General features: G+C 36.3%; 1 protein-coding gene across 2 annotated transcripts in view; it reads left to right on the top strand.

The window, feature by feature from the left end:
- The window catches only part of CCNT1 (cyclin T1), a 36,831-nt gene that overhangs the window by 5,645 nt on the left and 14,041 nt on the right, over positions 1–17,145 (top strand). The window contains exons 3-8 of one of the 2 annotated variants that reach the window (XM_081060678.1): positions 5,689–5,817; positions 7,865–7,925; positions 10,418–10,480; positions 12,713–12,758; positions 13,869–14,032; positions 14,195–14,265. In XM_081060678.1, the coding sequence (XP_080916804.1) occupies positions 5,689–5,817; positions 7,865–7,925; positions 10,418–10,480; positions 12,713–12,758; positions 13,869–14,032; positions 14,195–14,265 (534 nt within the window). The remainder of the gene's footprint in view (positions 1–5,688; positions 5,818–7,864; positions 7,926–10,417; positions 10,481–12,712; positions 12,759–13,868; positions 14,033–14,194; positions 14,266–17,145) is intronic. The other variant, XM_081060679.1, reaches the window with a different exon arrangement.

Raw genomic sequence — 17,145 nt, 5'->3', positions numbered from 1 at the left:
CGTAGTGATATCCCAGCTGCAGGTAAGACTATATTTGTTTAATACACTCACAAGGGAATAGGACTAAACTTGATGAACACTTCATATGGATTTGTGAGTTAAATATTTCCTGGTTGTTTTTTTTTTTTTTTTTTTTTTTCCTGGTTGTTTTTTTAAGGTTATGTTTCCAGCAAAAGTGTTTCAGATTTAGGATGATGGATTTTGAGCTTTTTTATTTTTAATGCCATAGGAAGAGAATCTGTGAAGCTAGATATTGCTCTTGTCATGTAAGATATTGGTGGACTCAGTATTGGGGGTAATTGCACAGGAAACCTTTTGAATTTGTGGATTAAGTATTCCCAATTTTTGCTGATTATCCAGCCAGTTTGGCTTTCTTCTACCCTTGACTCCCCGCCTTCAGCCATGCTCTACCTCTGATGGCAAGGAGTACTTGCCATCAGAGGGAGAGAGAAGCATTTAATGAGGCTGTCTGATAGTTCTAGAATAGAAAGTAGTGGATAAAAAAATTTGAAGAGGAAGTCTAGAGCTGTTTTGCCAATTCTGAAAGTTTTCTACATTTCTTCCCTTTTATTAATGATAAGTATTTGAAATCCAGGGTGAAACACATCTCACATCAATTTGTGCATGCTATTCTCTCTCTCTCTTTTCCCCTACTTTGCTTTTTGAATTATAACTCCTTATTTCCCATGCATTAAGCTTATTAGCAAGGACAGAGATTCACTTTCCTGTGTATTCTCCAAAGCATCTTTAGTAAACTTGTTGAATGAATGATCTGGTAATTATATAAAGACATTCTTTGGGATGTCGTGACCTTTTCAAATCCAGTGACTTTTAATTTGGGTTATTGATCCTCTAGAGAACTGATTTTAGGCACATTCTGGAATTAACAGATCAAAAATATCACCCCTTTTGTATATTAATTTTATGTTTAGCTGTGATGAATCCAAATTCAAATCGAGAAGACTTAATACATTGTTGTGGCATGATAAGTCCTGTCAAGCTCTCATGCATTTTCCGTGTTTTCTTTTATTACAAAGGTAATACATGCTCATGGTAAAAATTAAAACAATATAGAAATGCATAACGTAGAGTGTAATCTCACCCTCTAGAGATAACCGTTAATAAATGTTTTGGCATGTAGTGTCTCAGACATTTTTCTATGTATGTACTAGTATTTGTGTATTTCTATAAAAATCACTTCTTACTATACTACTCTTACACAATTTGCCTTTATCACTTAACAGTATATACTGGACATCTTTTCATTTTGGTTTCTCATTATTTTAAATGACCACATAGTATTTCTTTGTGTTGTTAACATTATTTATTTCACCAGCTCACTAACTGGTGGATATTTGGGTTACTTCTGGTTTATTATAAATAATGTTACATAAGATAGTCTGGTACATATGTAGTGTACTTACATGACTATTTCATTATCAATTTCTGTAGATGGAATTGCTGTGTCCAAGGGCATACATTTAAAAATTTTTTGTTGTGTCAGTTTGCTCTATTGAAAGATTACATCAGTATGCATTGTTTCCAGCTCTGTAGGAGAGGGTCCTTTCCTCTGCATCCTCGCTAACAAGTACTTGTTACTTCAGGAAATACTAAGTTCTATTATAACTACCTGTGAAGCACTTCACTACCTGTGAAGGGATACAGTGGTGAGCAAGATAGAGGGACTCCTAAATTATTTTTATAACTTACATTTCTTTAATTAGTGGAGTTGAACTGCTTATGCCTATTGGTCACTATTCTTATAATACTGAAGAATTAACTTAAAAATTTACTGTTGATTTCACTTTGCCCGTTTCATTGTTCCGATTTTCCTATTTATATGAATACTTTATATATTAGAGCTGTGTGTCATTTGTTGTGAATACTTCTCTCCTTATGTTGTATCTCTTCATTGATAGTGTTTTGGAGCCCAGAACTCTTGCCTTTTTTGTTTTTTTTAAATTTTTGTTTTATTGAGGTGTAACATACAGTCAGTAAAGCACAAAATCTGAAGAGTGCAACTTGCTTACTTTTTTTGCGTTGTTATATATGTAACCACCACTCAGATCAAGATATAGTAGTATATTTCCAAGACCCTGGAAGGTAGATAACTTGTCTTTTTTTTTTTTTTTTTTTTTTAAAGATTTTATTGGGGAAAGGGAACAGGACTTTATTGGGGAACAGTGTGTATTTCCAGGACTTTTTCCAAGTCAAGTTGTTGTCCTTTGAATCTTAGTTGTGGAGGGTTGCTGTTCAGCTTCAGGTTGTTGTCCTTTCAGTCTTAGTTGTGGAGGGCGCAGCTCAGCTCCAGGTCCAGTTGCCCTTGCTAGTTGCAGGGGGCGCCACCCATCATCCCTTGTAGGAGTCGACAACCTTGTGGTTGGAGAGCCCACTGGCTCATGTGGGAATGGAACCGGCAGCCTTCGGAGTTAGGAGCATGGAGCTCTAACCGCCGAGTCACCGGGCAGGCCCTGATAACTTGTCTTTTGATTGAAATAAATTTTATTTCTTTAGTGGACATGATTAAATCACTGGTTTATTCACTTAAATTCTGGCATTGTGGTTACCCTTTTTGAGAAGAAATTCAACCTCAAATCCTGATTTTTCTCTATGTACAGTTTTTAAAAATGTTTTCAAGTGGGGGAGTATAAAAGTAGTGGTGAGCAACTTCATGTATGTGTGTTTATGCTATATTTAAATATTTTTAAATACAGGTGTGGTATTTTAATAACTAACAATTTGGGGTGTATTTTACTCTCATTAGTTGACTCTTAAGAGGTCAAGCTTCTTGGTTAGGAGGGTGGGCTCTGGAGTCAGGCATGTCTAGATTTGGATCCTTTGTGCGCTGCTCACTAGCTATCTGGCTTTGGGCAAGTTACCATAGACCTCACTTTTCTCACCTCATTGGAGTCAGTAATAGTAGACTAGTAGACTACATCATAGACTAGTTAATAGGATTTAAATGAACTAATTACAAAGTGCCTGCACATAGCAATATTAGCTGGCATTATTATTGTTCTTTTAAAATGGAGAAAATCTTATACTCATACCTGGTATAAGGATTCCTCTGCGAAACTGCCTTCGATGGGAGAATGCTTTGATAAGCCAGCTTGGTAAAGTGATTCCACGAGGAACAATGAGTATTTGTATATGGTTGATTTGCACAAAAATTGGCTTGTTATTTATCCTTTTTCAGTGTTTTACTGAGATATTATATTGCCTTGTTAGCCATTGTTTATATTCCATGTATTAGTTAGCTCTTTTCAAATATATTTTTAGCCCCTTGAAGGCAAATTTGGAGGCTTAAGAAATCTTCGTGTTGTCTTTGAATTGCCCTTTTCTCCTTTCTCCAATCAGTTATAAAGTTCTGTCAATTTTATGTTACTGTTTTTTTCTACATATAAATATTGTCATAAAATTAAAAGAAGACAGAATAAAAGAGAAAATGGTGATTTTTCTATAACCCAGTGTTCAGAGATAATCCTGTTAACATTTTGGAGTATATCCCATTAGAATTTTTTTCTCTGTGTGCAAATACATATACATATATTTGGTGAAGCTCTCTATTAGTTTTTCAAGTGATACCTATGTTTCTTTTTTTCTTTATTTCTACTGTTAGTGCCTACTCTAAACCTATTTCCAATGCTTGGATTGTTTTTTAAAACAACTTTCAATATATCCTACCCTTTCTTCCTTTCAGTCCTACCTACCACCGGATTAATCTTTCTAAATATTTCTTAAACTCTACAAATTTTTTGAAAATCTTTAGTGTCACTTGTTAAAAATCTTTTGTGTGGGTGGCGGGTTAGCTCAGCTGGTTAGAGTGGGTGCTCTTAACAAGAAGTTTGCCAGTTCGATCCCCACATGGGCCACTGTGAGCTGCTCCCTCCACAACTAGATTGAAACAGTTACTTGACTTGGAGCTGACGGGTCCTGGAAAAACACACTTAAAATAAATAAAAGTTAAAAAACAAAATCTTTTGTGCTCCACATCCCATTATCTGTATCACTTAACCAACTCAGTTTAGTGTTCAAAATGTGCTTCATGCCCTGATTCCTCCACACCTTTGTTCATGCCCACTTTCCTCTGGTTCTTTCCTTATCTTAAGCTCTAGGAATATATATATATATATATATACCATAGTAAGCTCCACATACATCTGCAACAAATATAAAGGAAGAGAATTGTTCCTATGAATTGAATTGTGGAGAAAAATCTGTTGCAGCAAAGTATAACAGAACAGCAAGGATACAAATAAGTACAGTAGTTCCTTTTTATCTGCTCTTTTGCTTTCAGTGGTTTCAGTTGCCTGTGGTCAACTGCCTGTGGTCAACCGTGGTCCAAAATGTTAAATGGAAAATTCCTGAAGTAAACAATGCATAAGTTTTAAATTGCACAGTGTTCTGAGTAACATGCTGAAATTTTTTGCAGTCCTGCTCCATCCAACTCGGAATGTGAATCATCCCTTTGTCCAGCGTCTCCATGCTGTCTGTATATGCTACCCGCCTGTTAATCACTTAGTAGTCATCTCGGTTATCAGATCAGTTATTAGGGAGAGACACACACACACCACATTCACATAATTTTTATTACGGTACATTATAATTCTATTTTATTATTAGTTACCGTTAATCTTTTACTGTGCCTAATTTAGGTAGGCACAGATACCTATCATAGGTATCTGTATGTATGTACAGGAAAAAAACGTAATCTATGTAGGGTTCAATACCATTTGAAATTTCCCTGGGGATCTTGGAACGTATCCCCCGAAGATGACAATGTATTAGAATGCATTCCTCAGTAAAGTGAAATAGAAATTTAAATTCTGTAAAATGCTTTATTGCATTTCTAGCATGAATTCTAGCTCTTGCCATTGCCATCTTTGATCATTGAAATGTCAAGAGAAGTTCTACTTTCTGAGGTTCCCCAGATCACCAGGCTATATATATGTCATATTGCTCTAATCTGTTATATTGTTTAATGTCTGAGTTTGGTCTGCTTGTGTATTGGCTTGAATTTTTCCCCCTCTTAAGTGCTTTTCACGTACAACCTCTTGAAGATACTACTATACTTTGCATTTCCTTTTTTTTTTTTAAGATTTATGCCTCCCATATATAATTGAGATAATTCTTATACAATAAAATTCCTCCTTTTAAAATCTACATTTTACTGGTTTTTAGTATATTCATAGATTTGTGCCACCATCTCCATGATCTAATTCGAGAACATTTATATCACCCCAGAAAGAAACTGCTCACACTTGAGCAGTCACTCCCATTCCCCTTTCCGCCTAGTCCCTAGCAACCACGAATCTACTTTCTTTTGTCTCTATGGATTTGCCTTTTCTGGACATTTCAGTTTATTCCTTTTTAAAAAAAATTATAGATTGTTTTGATACAAACTCAGTAAAGAATTTCATTTTAAATAGAAAGCTGTCTATTTACATCTAGTGGCTTCTTGAATAGGTAGCTTTTAATGAGAGTTTGTTAAATGATGGTTTTTGGAAGAGGGTGTGGATTAATGGATACGAGAGGACAGGACATTTTAAGTAGGGGAATATCGTAAACCAAAGGTGATGAAGAAGTTGAGGTAAGCAAAGAACTTGGTTTGAGACTTAACCAAGTTACATCTACCTTGATCTAGAAATACACAAATAATAAATACGATTTATTTTTTTCTCCATCCAGTCTGTGGCTCCAGCGGCCTTATTTCTAGCAGCTAAAGTAGAGGAGCAGCCCAAAAAATTGGAACACGTCATCAAGGTAGCACATGCTTGTCTCCATCCACAGGAATCACTTCCTGATACTAGGAGTGAGGTATGGGATTAATTACACATGTCTGTTTCTCTTAATTTACTTTGCTGATAACTTACTTTTGTAACTGATTTATTGAAATCTGAATGGGGGCTGTTAAAGAAACCTTTTCGTGTTTGTTTTTTCCCGTTACAAAAACATCATAGAAATTTTATGGCAAAAGTAAATTGTATTCATTGCAGTAAAATTGGGAAATGCAGAAAAACAAAGATAATTTGGACCACAGATATATAAGTGAACCATTATTATTTCCAGCTTCTTTTCTATGAATAGCTATACATGTATATATTTTGTAGTTTTCTACTTACTATATCCCAAATATTTCCTAGTTTATTAATTCTCCACTTTAAATGTCGAGATAGTATTTCATCATGTACATGTATATATATTTTAACCGTTCTGTTTCAAGAGAACCTTCTAAGAAATCACAAAAGTTCTATATGTTCATTATAAAAGAATCCAAACACTTACGAATCATTTAAAGTAAAAGTGAAATCATCTCCCCATCTCCTAGGCAGATACTGCTCATAACAGTTCCAGCATACTATGTTCTTCCAGACCTTTATTCTGTGCATATACATACAGCTTTTTTTTCTCTTCCATCCGTTCGTAGGCAGGAAACTCTCTCCTACTTTAGAAGTCAGTGAGGGGGGTGGTGAGTTGTGAGAAATAGAGAGGTCTGACATTTGTAGTAATTGGAGAAAAATCAGGGATTTCTGTTACTAGATTATTTAAGTCTCTTACCGCGGATGCATTAGTCATCCTTTATCAAGTAGATAAATGGAATTGTGTGTTCTGTTGATCATTTTGGAGAAAGTGGGTTTTTTTTTGGGGGGGGTGTACTTTTTGTGTTGATAATAGGCCCTATTTATGTGAATTAAATGTTTTGCATAGCAGTGTCTTGACTTCCTCATTTTCTCTGGGCTACACAGTAACTCTTACTGAAGAGTTATTGCTCTGGACTTTTATTTAGGTTTGAGAGTGACTACTAAATGCCATTGGTCTATAGAATTGACCAAATAAAATAATTTTAACAAAATAAAAAAATAATTCCCACTTATTTTTTCTTCTCTAAAGTATATTTATGTAACTTCTCACTTGAGTTTCTGTTCCTTGTGAGGTGATTAGGGGAACATATTTCCTTCAGTATATGGAACAGAGAATTAGCGTAGTTTAAGTCCTTATTGGACTTATTAAAGATCATAAAGTTAAGTGGAAAGTTAACATAAGTCTCTTAATTCCAAAGTCTCATTCTCCTAGAGTTCTAGACCAGTGTGTCCAATGGCAGTGTAAGGGGAGTTATGTGTAATTTAAACATTTTTAACTTTCATTAAACTGTATTTAAAATATTTATTTTAAAAAGTAAAAATTTAACATATTTTATTTATTTTCTTTAATCATATTGTTATTTTTAGTGTATAATCAATATTAAAATATTATTAATGAGGCAGTTTACATTATTATTGTTACATTAACTTCGTCTTCAAAATCCGGTGTGTATTCTATACTCATAGTGCATTTCAGTGTAGACCAGCTACATTTCAAGTGCTCGATAGCTGTGTATGGATAGTGGCCACAATATTAGCAGGTACAAATCTGAGAGAATTTGTTTGTTCCCTTTTTGTTTGAACTCTTCTATGAATTTTTAGAAATCTAGCATTACGCCACAGGGGAAGGTTAACAGGAGTCAGAAGTTTGAGATTGCCTACATTGCCTCTACATAGGGACACTCTGCAAATGTATTTTGATAATGTTGAAAAAGAAGTATTTTTATTTTCATGTGTCTACATCGAATGAACTTTAAAACTTAAAATGTCAGTCTGAAAATGAACCAAATCTCTGGTGCTTTTTTTTTTTTTTTTGCCATTTTTGAGTAACGTGTTCTCTCTCAGTATATCATCATTTTTATTTTAAAAGCAGAATATATACTGAATAGTGATAAAGATTAATGTCAGTTCCTACTCCACCTCTGCCTTTTGTGGCTTTGGGATTGGTTGTTTGAATTGTTTACACTTTACATATTGTGCCTTATGTGTCTTCTCACCTACAGGCTTACCTGCAACAAGTTCAAGATCTGGTGATATTAGAAAGCATAATTCTGCAGACTTTAGGTAAATTTATTTTCCTTTAAAACATTAAAGAAATATGTGTAATATGATATGACTTTAAAATTTGCAAAATAGTAAATAGGAGGAAAATCTCTTGGAAAGGTTTTGTAAATTCTAGAGGTTGTAGAGCTCAGTTTTACCCTGGCCTATAACAAAGAAAGAATAAAGGCACAGCTGACCTTTGAAATAGCAGTTGCTGTTTTTTTTTTGTTGTTTTTTTTTCATTCTAGGATTCATGATTTGCTTTTTAAGGTTTGGCAGTTTTTAACTTTCTATTAACTAATGGCAGAAACTATTTTAAGAACTTTTTTTCTTCAGTGGATTTTTATAATCTGTCATTGTATTTAGATTACAGCACTTGTTTTTAAACTGGTAATCAGAGTTCAGAACAGCAGAGTGGAGGTGGAGGGATTCAAGCTACAGTAAGTTCTCACTTAACATCATCAGTGGGCCTTTGGACACTCTGGCTTTATGTGAAACAATATATAGCGAAACTAATTTTACCATGGGCTAATTGATATAAATAAGAGTTAAATTCCTGTGGCACATTTCTGGTCACAAAAACATCACCAAACTTGTAAATAAAGACCTAAAACACTTCTAATGTTAAACATTGAAATGAATGTGAGCTATACATACATTTAAGAAAGAATAATAGGGAGCCAGCCCTGTGGCTCAGGCTGTTAGAGCTCCATGCTCCTAACTCCGAAGGCTGCCGGTTCCATTCCCCCACATGGGCCAGTGGGCTCTCAACCACAAGCCAGTTCAATTCTTCAAGTCCCGCAAGGGATGGTGGGCAGCGCCCCCTGCAACTAAAATTGAACACGGCACCTTGAGCTGAGCTGCCGCTGAGTTTCCAGATGGCTCAGTTGGTTGGAGCGCATCGTCTCAACCACAAGGTTGCCAGCTCAATTCCCCGACTCCCACAAGGAATGGTGGGCTGCGCCCCCTGCAACTAGAAAAACGGCAACTGGACCTGGAGCTGAGCTGCGCCCTCCACAACTAAGACTAAACGGACAACTTGAAGCTGAACGGCACCCTCCACAACTAAGATTGAAAGGACAACAACTTGACTTGGAAAAAAGTCCTGGAAGTACACACTGTTCCCCAATAAAGTCCTGTTCCCCTTCCCCAATAAAAAAAAAATCTTAAAAAAAAAAAAGAAGAAAAATGAGATAATTATTTTTCAACCCATGTATTTCAGCTTAGGGTTGCGGGTGGCAGGAAAGCTGTTCCAGCAGCTCAGGGTGCAAGGCCAGAATCCACGCTGACAGGACGCCCTTCCATTGCAGGGTACATCACACACACTCATACTTGCTTAGACTGGGACAATTTAGACGAGCTGATTCACCTAATGTGCACATCTCTGGGACATGGGAGGAAACCTGAGTACTTGGAGAAAACCCATGCAGACATGGGAAGAATGCAAACTCCACAGTGACAGTGGCCCCCCCTGAGAATCAGTTTTTTTTTGTTTCATCAACGTTACAGTGAAATGATGTTGAATGAAGTTACTTGAGGACCTGCTATATAATGGTTCGTGAGCAACTTGGATGATCAGTTATTATCTATTATTATTTTTATCAGAGAGACTGTCTTTAAAAGCTTAGCAGATAGGGAAAATTAAGATTTTTTTCTATTTTTTTTTTTTGGCAATCATTTTTCTCTTGAGGTAGGGGAGGATTTTGTGAGCTGTTGGAAAGTTACTGGTACAGCTGTATTTTATTGCATATATATACACACACACAATTAGTTCTTCAAAGTTTATCTCTGAAGTTAATTTCTGCTAATTAACTTTTTTACTTTACATTATCTTTAGTGTAACCATGTTTTAGTGGACAATGGTATTTTTCTGGTGGAATAAATTTTTATTAATGTTTTAATGTGGAAACCAGTAAGATCTAATTTGCAAGAATTAGTTTTCCTTTTAGAATTTACACTATGTCAATTTTCCATTGAATTTCTTTATCTAGAAAATTTTATTTACATAGGCAAAAAGAAACTCAAAAAATTTTTATAGACACACTGATCCTCCTTAAGTAATTTTGGTAAAGATCATTTGGGGTTGGATAAAATGATCAGTACCTATTGTAATTAAGATGATGAAAAGGAACGAAAGGTAAGAAGAATAGGTTTTAAAATGTTTCCTTAAGGTTAAGCGTTGTAAGATAGTCATCACTTGAATAACTGCTCCTTCCAACCATATATTCTATTGTCCACTAAAACATGTTTTGTGTTTTAGAGGGTATTGGTTCCTCAGGGGCCTTGAAATTGCATTAGCTGTATTATCTTAGTGGTATCTTATAGCTCAAAATATTGTAAATAGCTTTGAGATAATGTCTTAGAGAAAAGCATTTTGCATGCTTTGTGTCACTCATCCTCTGAACAACAGGTTCGGGACAGGAAAACAAGGGAGGCCTTTAATGATGACTCAGATAAAAGATGTATAAAATGTCTCAAGTACTTTAGCTTTTTAACCAGTTACTTTTTTTTAGGCTTTGAGCTAACAATTGATCACCCACATACACATGTGGTAAAGTGCACTCAACTTGTTCGAGGTAAGGAATCCCAACTTGAGACTGCGCTCTTAAATTGTTTATCATTTCATTTAGAGGCTAAGATTGCTGTGGACAAATATGTAACACAGCTGCTTTGACCAAAAGTTAAATTGAAAGGCCTAACTGCCTTAAATCAAAATGAATGATTCTGACTTGGGATTTTTCTGTCAAGTTCTTAAAAATAAGTGATCTCTTTTTAAAGAGAATTAGCCTCTTGAGGATGTTTGTCAAAGCTGGGGCCAGATTTTGAAAAGTCACCAAATTGGGCCAGCCTGGTGGCTCAGGTGGTTGGAGCCCCATGCGTCTAACACTGAGGTCGCCAGTTCGATTCCCATGTGGGCCAGTAAGCTGCTCCCTCTACAGCTAAAATTGTGAACAACAGCTCTCTCTGGAGCTGGGCTGCCTTGAGAGGCTGGAGCTTGGTGTGAGCTGCTGTGGGCTGCTGAGTGCTGCCATAGGCTACTGTGTGCTTCTGTGAGTGACCAGCAGCCAGCGTGAGTGGCCGGCCGCCATCGTGAGCTGGTATGGGCTGCTATGTGCTGCCATGGGCTACCATGTGCTGCCATGAGCGGCCAGCAGCTGGTGAGAACTGTTGTGAGCGACCGACAGATGACTGGCAACTGACTGACTGCCTGGGGCGGGGGGGGGGGGCAAGGCTCATAACACCAGCGTGGGCCAGGGAGCTGTGTCCTACACAACTAGACTGAGAAACAACGGCTTGAACCGGAGTGGGGGGGCAGGGGAGAGAGGCGGAAGAAAGGGGGAAAAAAGAAAAGTCTAAGGATTTTAAACCCACACAAATTAGAACAAATAAATGAATTTTTAAAAAGTCACCAAATCATGAATAACTAAAAGCAATTTTAAGCATGTCTTGGGAATTGGCAGTCTTTGACTGTAGGGTTGATTGTCCTAGATATTCTTTTTTTTTTTTACCCTTTCTTCCGCCTCCCCCTGCCCCCACTCTGGTTCAAGCTATTGTTTCTCAGTCCAGTTGTTTGTGTAGGACACAGCTCCCTGGCCCATGCTGTTATGAGCCATGAGCCCCCCCTGCCTAGGCAGTTGGTCGGCGGATGTTGGTCGACCGCTCACAGCATCCCATGGCAGCTCACGCCAACCTCCTGCTGTTCATGACTACTCACGGCAGCCCAGCTCCAGGGAGAGTTGTTGTTCACAATCTTAGATGTAGAGGGCGTAGCTCACTGGCCCATGTGGGAATCGAACTGGCGATCTCGATGTTAGCAGCATGTGCTCCAACCACCTGAGCCACTGGGCCAGCCCACCCTAGATATTCTTAAAGGCCACCCAGAGGATCATCTAGAATTTATTTGAACTTAGTATTTCCATGCTTGACAATCCCTTGGCAGAACTTTCTTTTTTATTTTAAATTGAGTTTAGTAGCTGTAATTGCATGAAACCTAGTTCCTCTCATTTAGTTTAAATAGTAGTATCAAGAAGATCTGTGCCTTTTTAGACCACACTGATAATTGGCCTTGTTTTGTATTTCACTTACGTGTGTTTCACCTGAAAATTCTGAAAGTTTTGCCTGAGTTCTTTATATTTTGAAAGCATCAAAAGGTTTGTATTGAGCAAGGATAGGGTTAAACAGAGATGGATAGATGCTAATATTTAAGGAAGATTAAAATTTGCTTTGTCATCCAGAGCAGTTTTTTTTAAAAAAAGGAATTTTTGTTTTTCTCTTAATTTATTAGTTTTTATTTGATTTTGGGATTAGATTACAGGTTACTTAATTTAAACTTTTTTTTAAAGCACAAATCACTTTTCCAAACATGTCAAGCAAGGTCTTCCGGATTCTGATCTTGCCTCCAAATTAGTTCATCCCCCAATTTAGTATTTTTCAGAGAACCCTTATATAAGAATCTCTGGGTTAGTATTAAACATGCTTGTGTGCTTCCCCAAACATAGTGAGTCAAACTCTAGGGAGGATGCCCAGGAATTGAATTTTAAACAAGTGTCAGATCCTGGTGTACAGAGTAAAGCTTGAGTCCTAGGTCTGGAAGCAGCATAATTACTAATAATATGATTAAAAATTGCTAATCTGTCTTTGGTAGAATGTCAACTTCTGTTGGTTAGGGACCATGTCTGCTTCATTCACCACGATATTCTCTACCTTGCAAATATTAAATGCTTACTAAATAATTGTTGAGAATAAATGGAACTGATAACTTTTTCCCTCTCTCACCACTTTTTTTGTTTTGTTTTGTTTTGTTTTAGCAAGCAAGGATTTAGCACAGACTTCTTACTTCATGGCAACCAACAGGTTTATATTTTAATATTTTTTCCTTTCTATTTTTGGGGTAGGACTTTACTTGGGGTAGGACTTTACTTGGGTTGTAATTGTCACTTTTTGAGGGGCATATGGAAAAATGTCAGGTAGTAACTAGAACTCAACGGCCCAGGCATGGATCTTTGATACAGTGTGTTATATAGACAATTCTCTGGTAAATGTTGATTTTTATGCACAATTTTCATTTGTATCTTAAATTTCCATGGTGCTTTTTAAATTTGCTAAGGTGATATAATTATTTATGACTGATTGATAGCCTACTTAATTCTGCATGTGTTAGTTAGCTTTTAGTTCTGAAAGTTGGTAATCTTGGAATTCATTGACAGTGACAAAATCTGATTGGTGGATTCTGCAATAATTAGGGTATTTTAAAAGACTTGTTTTCTTCCCCCACTCCCAGATAAATAGTCACATATATGTGTAAAGAGTTGTGATACTTTTTCTTTCTTCTTCCCTTTTTAAAGAAAAAATTATTAAAATATAACTTATATTACCAAATGACTTGCTCATTCTTATCTCCAATCTTGTTGTTTATAGAAACCAAACATACTTCCTAATGACTGTCAGGGCTAAGTTCATTTTATAGCCTGATAGGAGGAATTTTAAAATAAACCATCAATTAAGTACATTCACATGTGAGAGAGTGATTGTCTCTTCTTCATTTTAAATAGGCCAGACTTAAGATTTGCAAGAGACAAGATATTTTTAGGGTTTATCCTTAAGTATTTGATTTAGGGATTATCCATACCAAAAATAATTTCCCTGAAGTTCTGAGCTTATTCTCAGAATAATTGATCCTTGCTTTAAACAAAACTGAGTACCCAGTTTTTTAAATTTATTTTTTTGTTCTTTTGTCAGTTATGTGGATTGAGTGATGGATAGTCGAAAATTTATAAATGGTATTATCTGAGCAGGTGGGTTAACGGAAAATCACGTTGAGTGCTGGATCAGAGCACTGGATATTTCTTGCCCTTCTTTCTCTCCAGTGTTTTTTTATTTTTTTTTAAATAATGGAGAGTTTTAACTTTGGGTTCAGAATTGAGAGCTCATGACACTCTCTTGTTTCCTTCCCTCTGGTGTCAGCCTGCATTTGACCACATTTAGCCTGCAGTACACACCTCCTGTGGTGGCCTGTGTCTGCATTCATCTGGCTTGCAAGTGGTCCAACTGGGAGATCCCAGTCTCAACTGATGGGAAGCACTGGTGGGAGTATGTTGACGCCACTGTGACCCTGGAACTTTTAGATGGTAAGTTTTAGTGTAAGGGTCCTTGAAAAGCACTTGATCTTGATCTGTCACATATCTGGCCAAAGGTGACTTGATTCAGATGAAAATAGTTAGTTGAGGTTATTCTTGTTTCATTCCTTCTGCCTCTCTGAGTTTTTCTTAAATGTTCTATTTCATTTGCAGAACTGACACATGAATTTCTACAGATCCTGGAGAAAACCCCCAACAGGCTTAAACGAATTCGGAATTGGAGGGTAAGAATTATTGCTTTTAAAACTGGCTGCCACCAGACTAAATCTGCCAGTATCGTGACCTTGGACTTCCCAAACACGAGAACTCTGAGTAATAAATGCATGTTGTTTATATAAAAAAAAAAATCATTGCTGTTAGCATGTGGAACAAACCATTTTCTTCTTTTGACTGCACCAGTGAATATACCAGAACTGGTTATGTACCCTAGGTTTGGAATTTCCCTTTGTGTGGTTACGCAATAATCATGACTTCAACATCTTAGCTTGGGTACTGGCCTAGAGTCAATGGCTGTGGGTGATAGCAGGATTTTTGTGTTTTGCAACTCTTGTGATATAGTCATTTGGTCAGCAACATCGGTTGAGTGCTTTCTTTGTGGAGACTGTGAGGGAAAAAAATGTGGCTTCTTTGAGTCACAGAGTGTTGGCTTCTCGTAGAGGAAAGATAGAGTTATTAAGTTAGAGCTGATACCATGATTTTTATCTTTGACATTACCTGCTTTTGAAATGGATTTTAGAATTTTGTTTTTATACAGATTGAGGTCTAAAGTTGTATTTCAGATATTTTTCAAAGTCTTATGTATGAATAATGGAATTATTCATATTTTTTCCCAGTGTCATATAGAAAGTTTATATAAAACATTCCCGCATTTCTCAGAAATCCAGAAAATAAGCTTGATTTTGTTTTCCTGAGTTGAGTGAGCGGCAGAAAATGAGTTTGCCTAGGGTTCAAAGGAGATTTGAGAGAACATAGGTCATCATTTAATTTCACTTAAAACCTCATCAAAATTTCTAGAATTTACTTTTGGACTAACTGGAATCATAAGCAGTCATAAGGCATAGATGTTCAGGAATGAATTTTAGGTATGCACCTCATTTTGTTATTGCCTTAATAGCGTTGGTATAGATTGCTGTGACTTTTTTTTTCTTTTTGGTGCTAGAACACTTACGCAAATTTTTAAGTATACAGTTCTACGCTTAATCTTAACCCAAAGGCCAAGAAGCGATTAAGTATACAATACTGTATTGTTCACTATAGGCACTGTGCTGTACCCAGAGAGGACTTACTCATCTTATATAACTGAAACTTTGTACCCTTTGACTAATACGTCCTCGTTTCCCCTCTCCCCATGCCCTGGCAACCACTATTCTACTCTCTGCCTCTGCACGTTTGACTCTTTTAGATTACTCAATAAGTGAGATCATGCAGTATTTGTCATTTCTGTGTCTGGCTTATTCCACTTAGCCAAAGGTCCTCCAGGTTCATCTGTGTTGCAAATGGCAGGGTGTCCTTCTTTTTTTTCTAATGTGGTAAAATACAAATAAGATAAAAGTTACCACCTTAATCATTTTTTGAGTATGCAGTTCAGTAGTATCAAATACTCGTACATTCATATTGTGCAACCATCATTTACCATCTATCCCCATAACTCTTTTCATTTTGTAAAACTGAAACTATACCTATTAAATAATAACTCTCCATTTCCTCTCACCCCAGCCCCTGGCAACAACTTTATACTTTGTCTTTATGATTTTGACTCTTCTACAAACCTCACATAAGTGGAATCATACAGTATTTGTGTTTTAGTGACTGGCTTATTTCAATTAGCATAATGTCCTTAACTTTCATCCATCTTGTAGCATATTGTAGAATTTTGTTCCAATTAAGGGTTGAGTAATATTCCATTGTATGTATGTACCACATTTGGTTTGTTCTCCCATCAACGGACACTTGGGTTGCTTTCAAGTTTTAGCTATTAGGAATAATACTGCTATCAACATGGGTGTACAAATACCTCACCTCTTCAAGACCCTCTTTTTGATTCTTTTGGGTATATATCCAGAAGTGGAATTACTGCATCATATGGTAGTTCTATTTTTAATTTATTGAGAAACCGTACACTGTTTTCCATAGTGGCTATACCATTTTTCATTCCCACCAACAGTTTCCAATTTTTTTACATCCTTCTCAATACTTTTGGGTTTTTTGATAATAGCTGTCCTAGTTGCTACGAGGTAGTATCCCATTGTAGTTTTGATTTGCATTTCCCTAGTGATGTTGAGCATCTTTTCATGTGCTTATTGGCCATTTGTGTATTTTCTTTGGAGAAATGCCTATTCAAGTCCTTAGCCCATTTTTAAATCGGGTTGTTTTTGTTGTTGACTTCACTATATATTCTGGATATTAATCTCTTAATCAGTTATATGATTTGTAAATATTTTCTCCTATTCTGTGGGTTGCCTTTTTTACTCTGGATAGTATCTTTGGATGCACAAAACTTAAAAATTTTCATGAAGTCCAAATTATCTTTTTGTTGTTAACTGTGCCTTTGGTATCATATACCAGAAATCACTGCCAAATCCAATGTTGTGAAGCTATTGTCCTATGTTTTCTTTTAAGAGTTACATTGTTTTCGGTCTTTCATTTAGGTCCCTTACTTACTTTGAGTAAATTTTTGTATGTGGTAGGTGAGGGTCCATCTTCATTCTTTTGTGTGTGGATATCCAGTTGTTCCAACACCATTTGTTGGAAAAGACTGTGCTTTCCCCACTGAATGGTCTTGGCACCCTTGTCAAAAATCATTTGACCATATATGTGAGGGTTTCTTTCGGGAGTCTCTATTCCATTCATCTATATGTCTCTCTTTAGGCCAATACCACACTCTTTTGATTACTGTAGATTTGTAGTAAGTTTTCAAATCAGAAAGTGTGAGCCCAGTTTTGTTCATTTTCAAGATTGTTTTGGCTGTTTGGGATCCGTTGAAATTCCATATGAATTTTAGGATGGGTTTTTCTATTTTTGCAAAAAATGTCATTGGGATTTTAATCAGGATTGCATTGAATCTATAGATTGCTTTGGGTAGTATTCACATTTTAACAATAGTA

Source organism: Rhinolophus hipposideros (genome assembly GCF_964194185.1).
Source record: "Rhinolophus hipposideros genome assembly, chromosome: 9".
Classification (NCBI taxonomy): domain Eukaryota; kingdom Metazoa; phylum Chordata; class Mammalia; order Chiroptera; family Rhinolophidae; genus Rhinolophus; species Rhinolophus hipposideros.
This window is presented reverse-complemented; position numbering and strand designations above follow the sequence as displayed.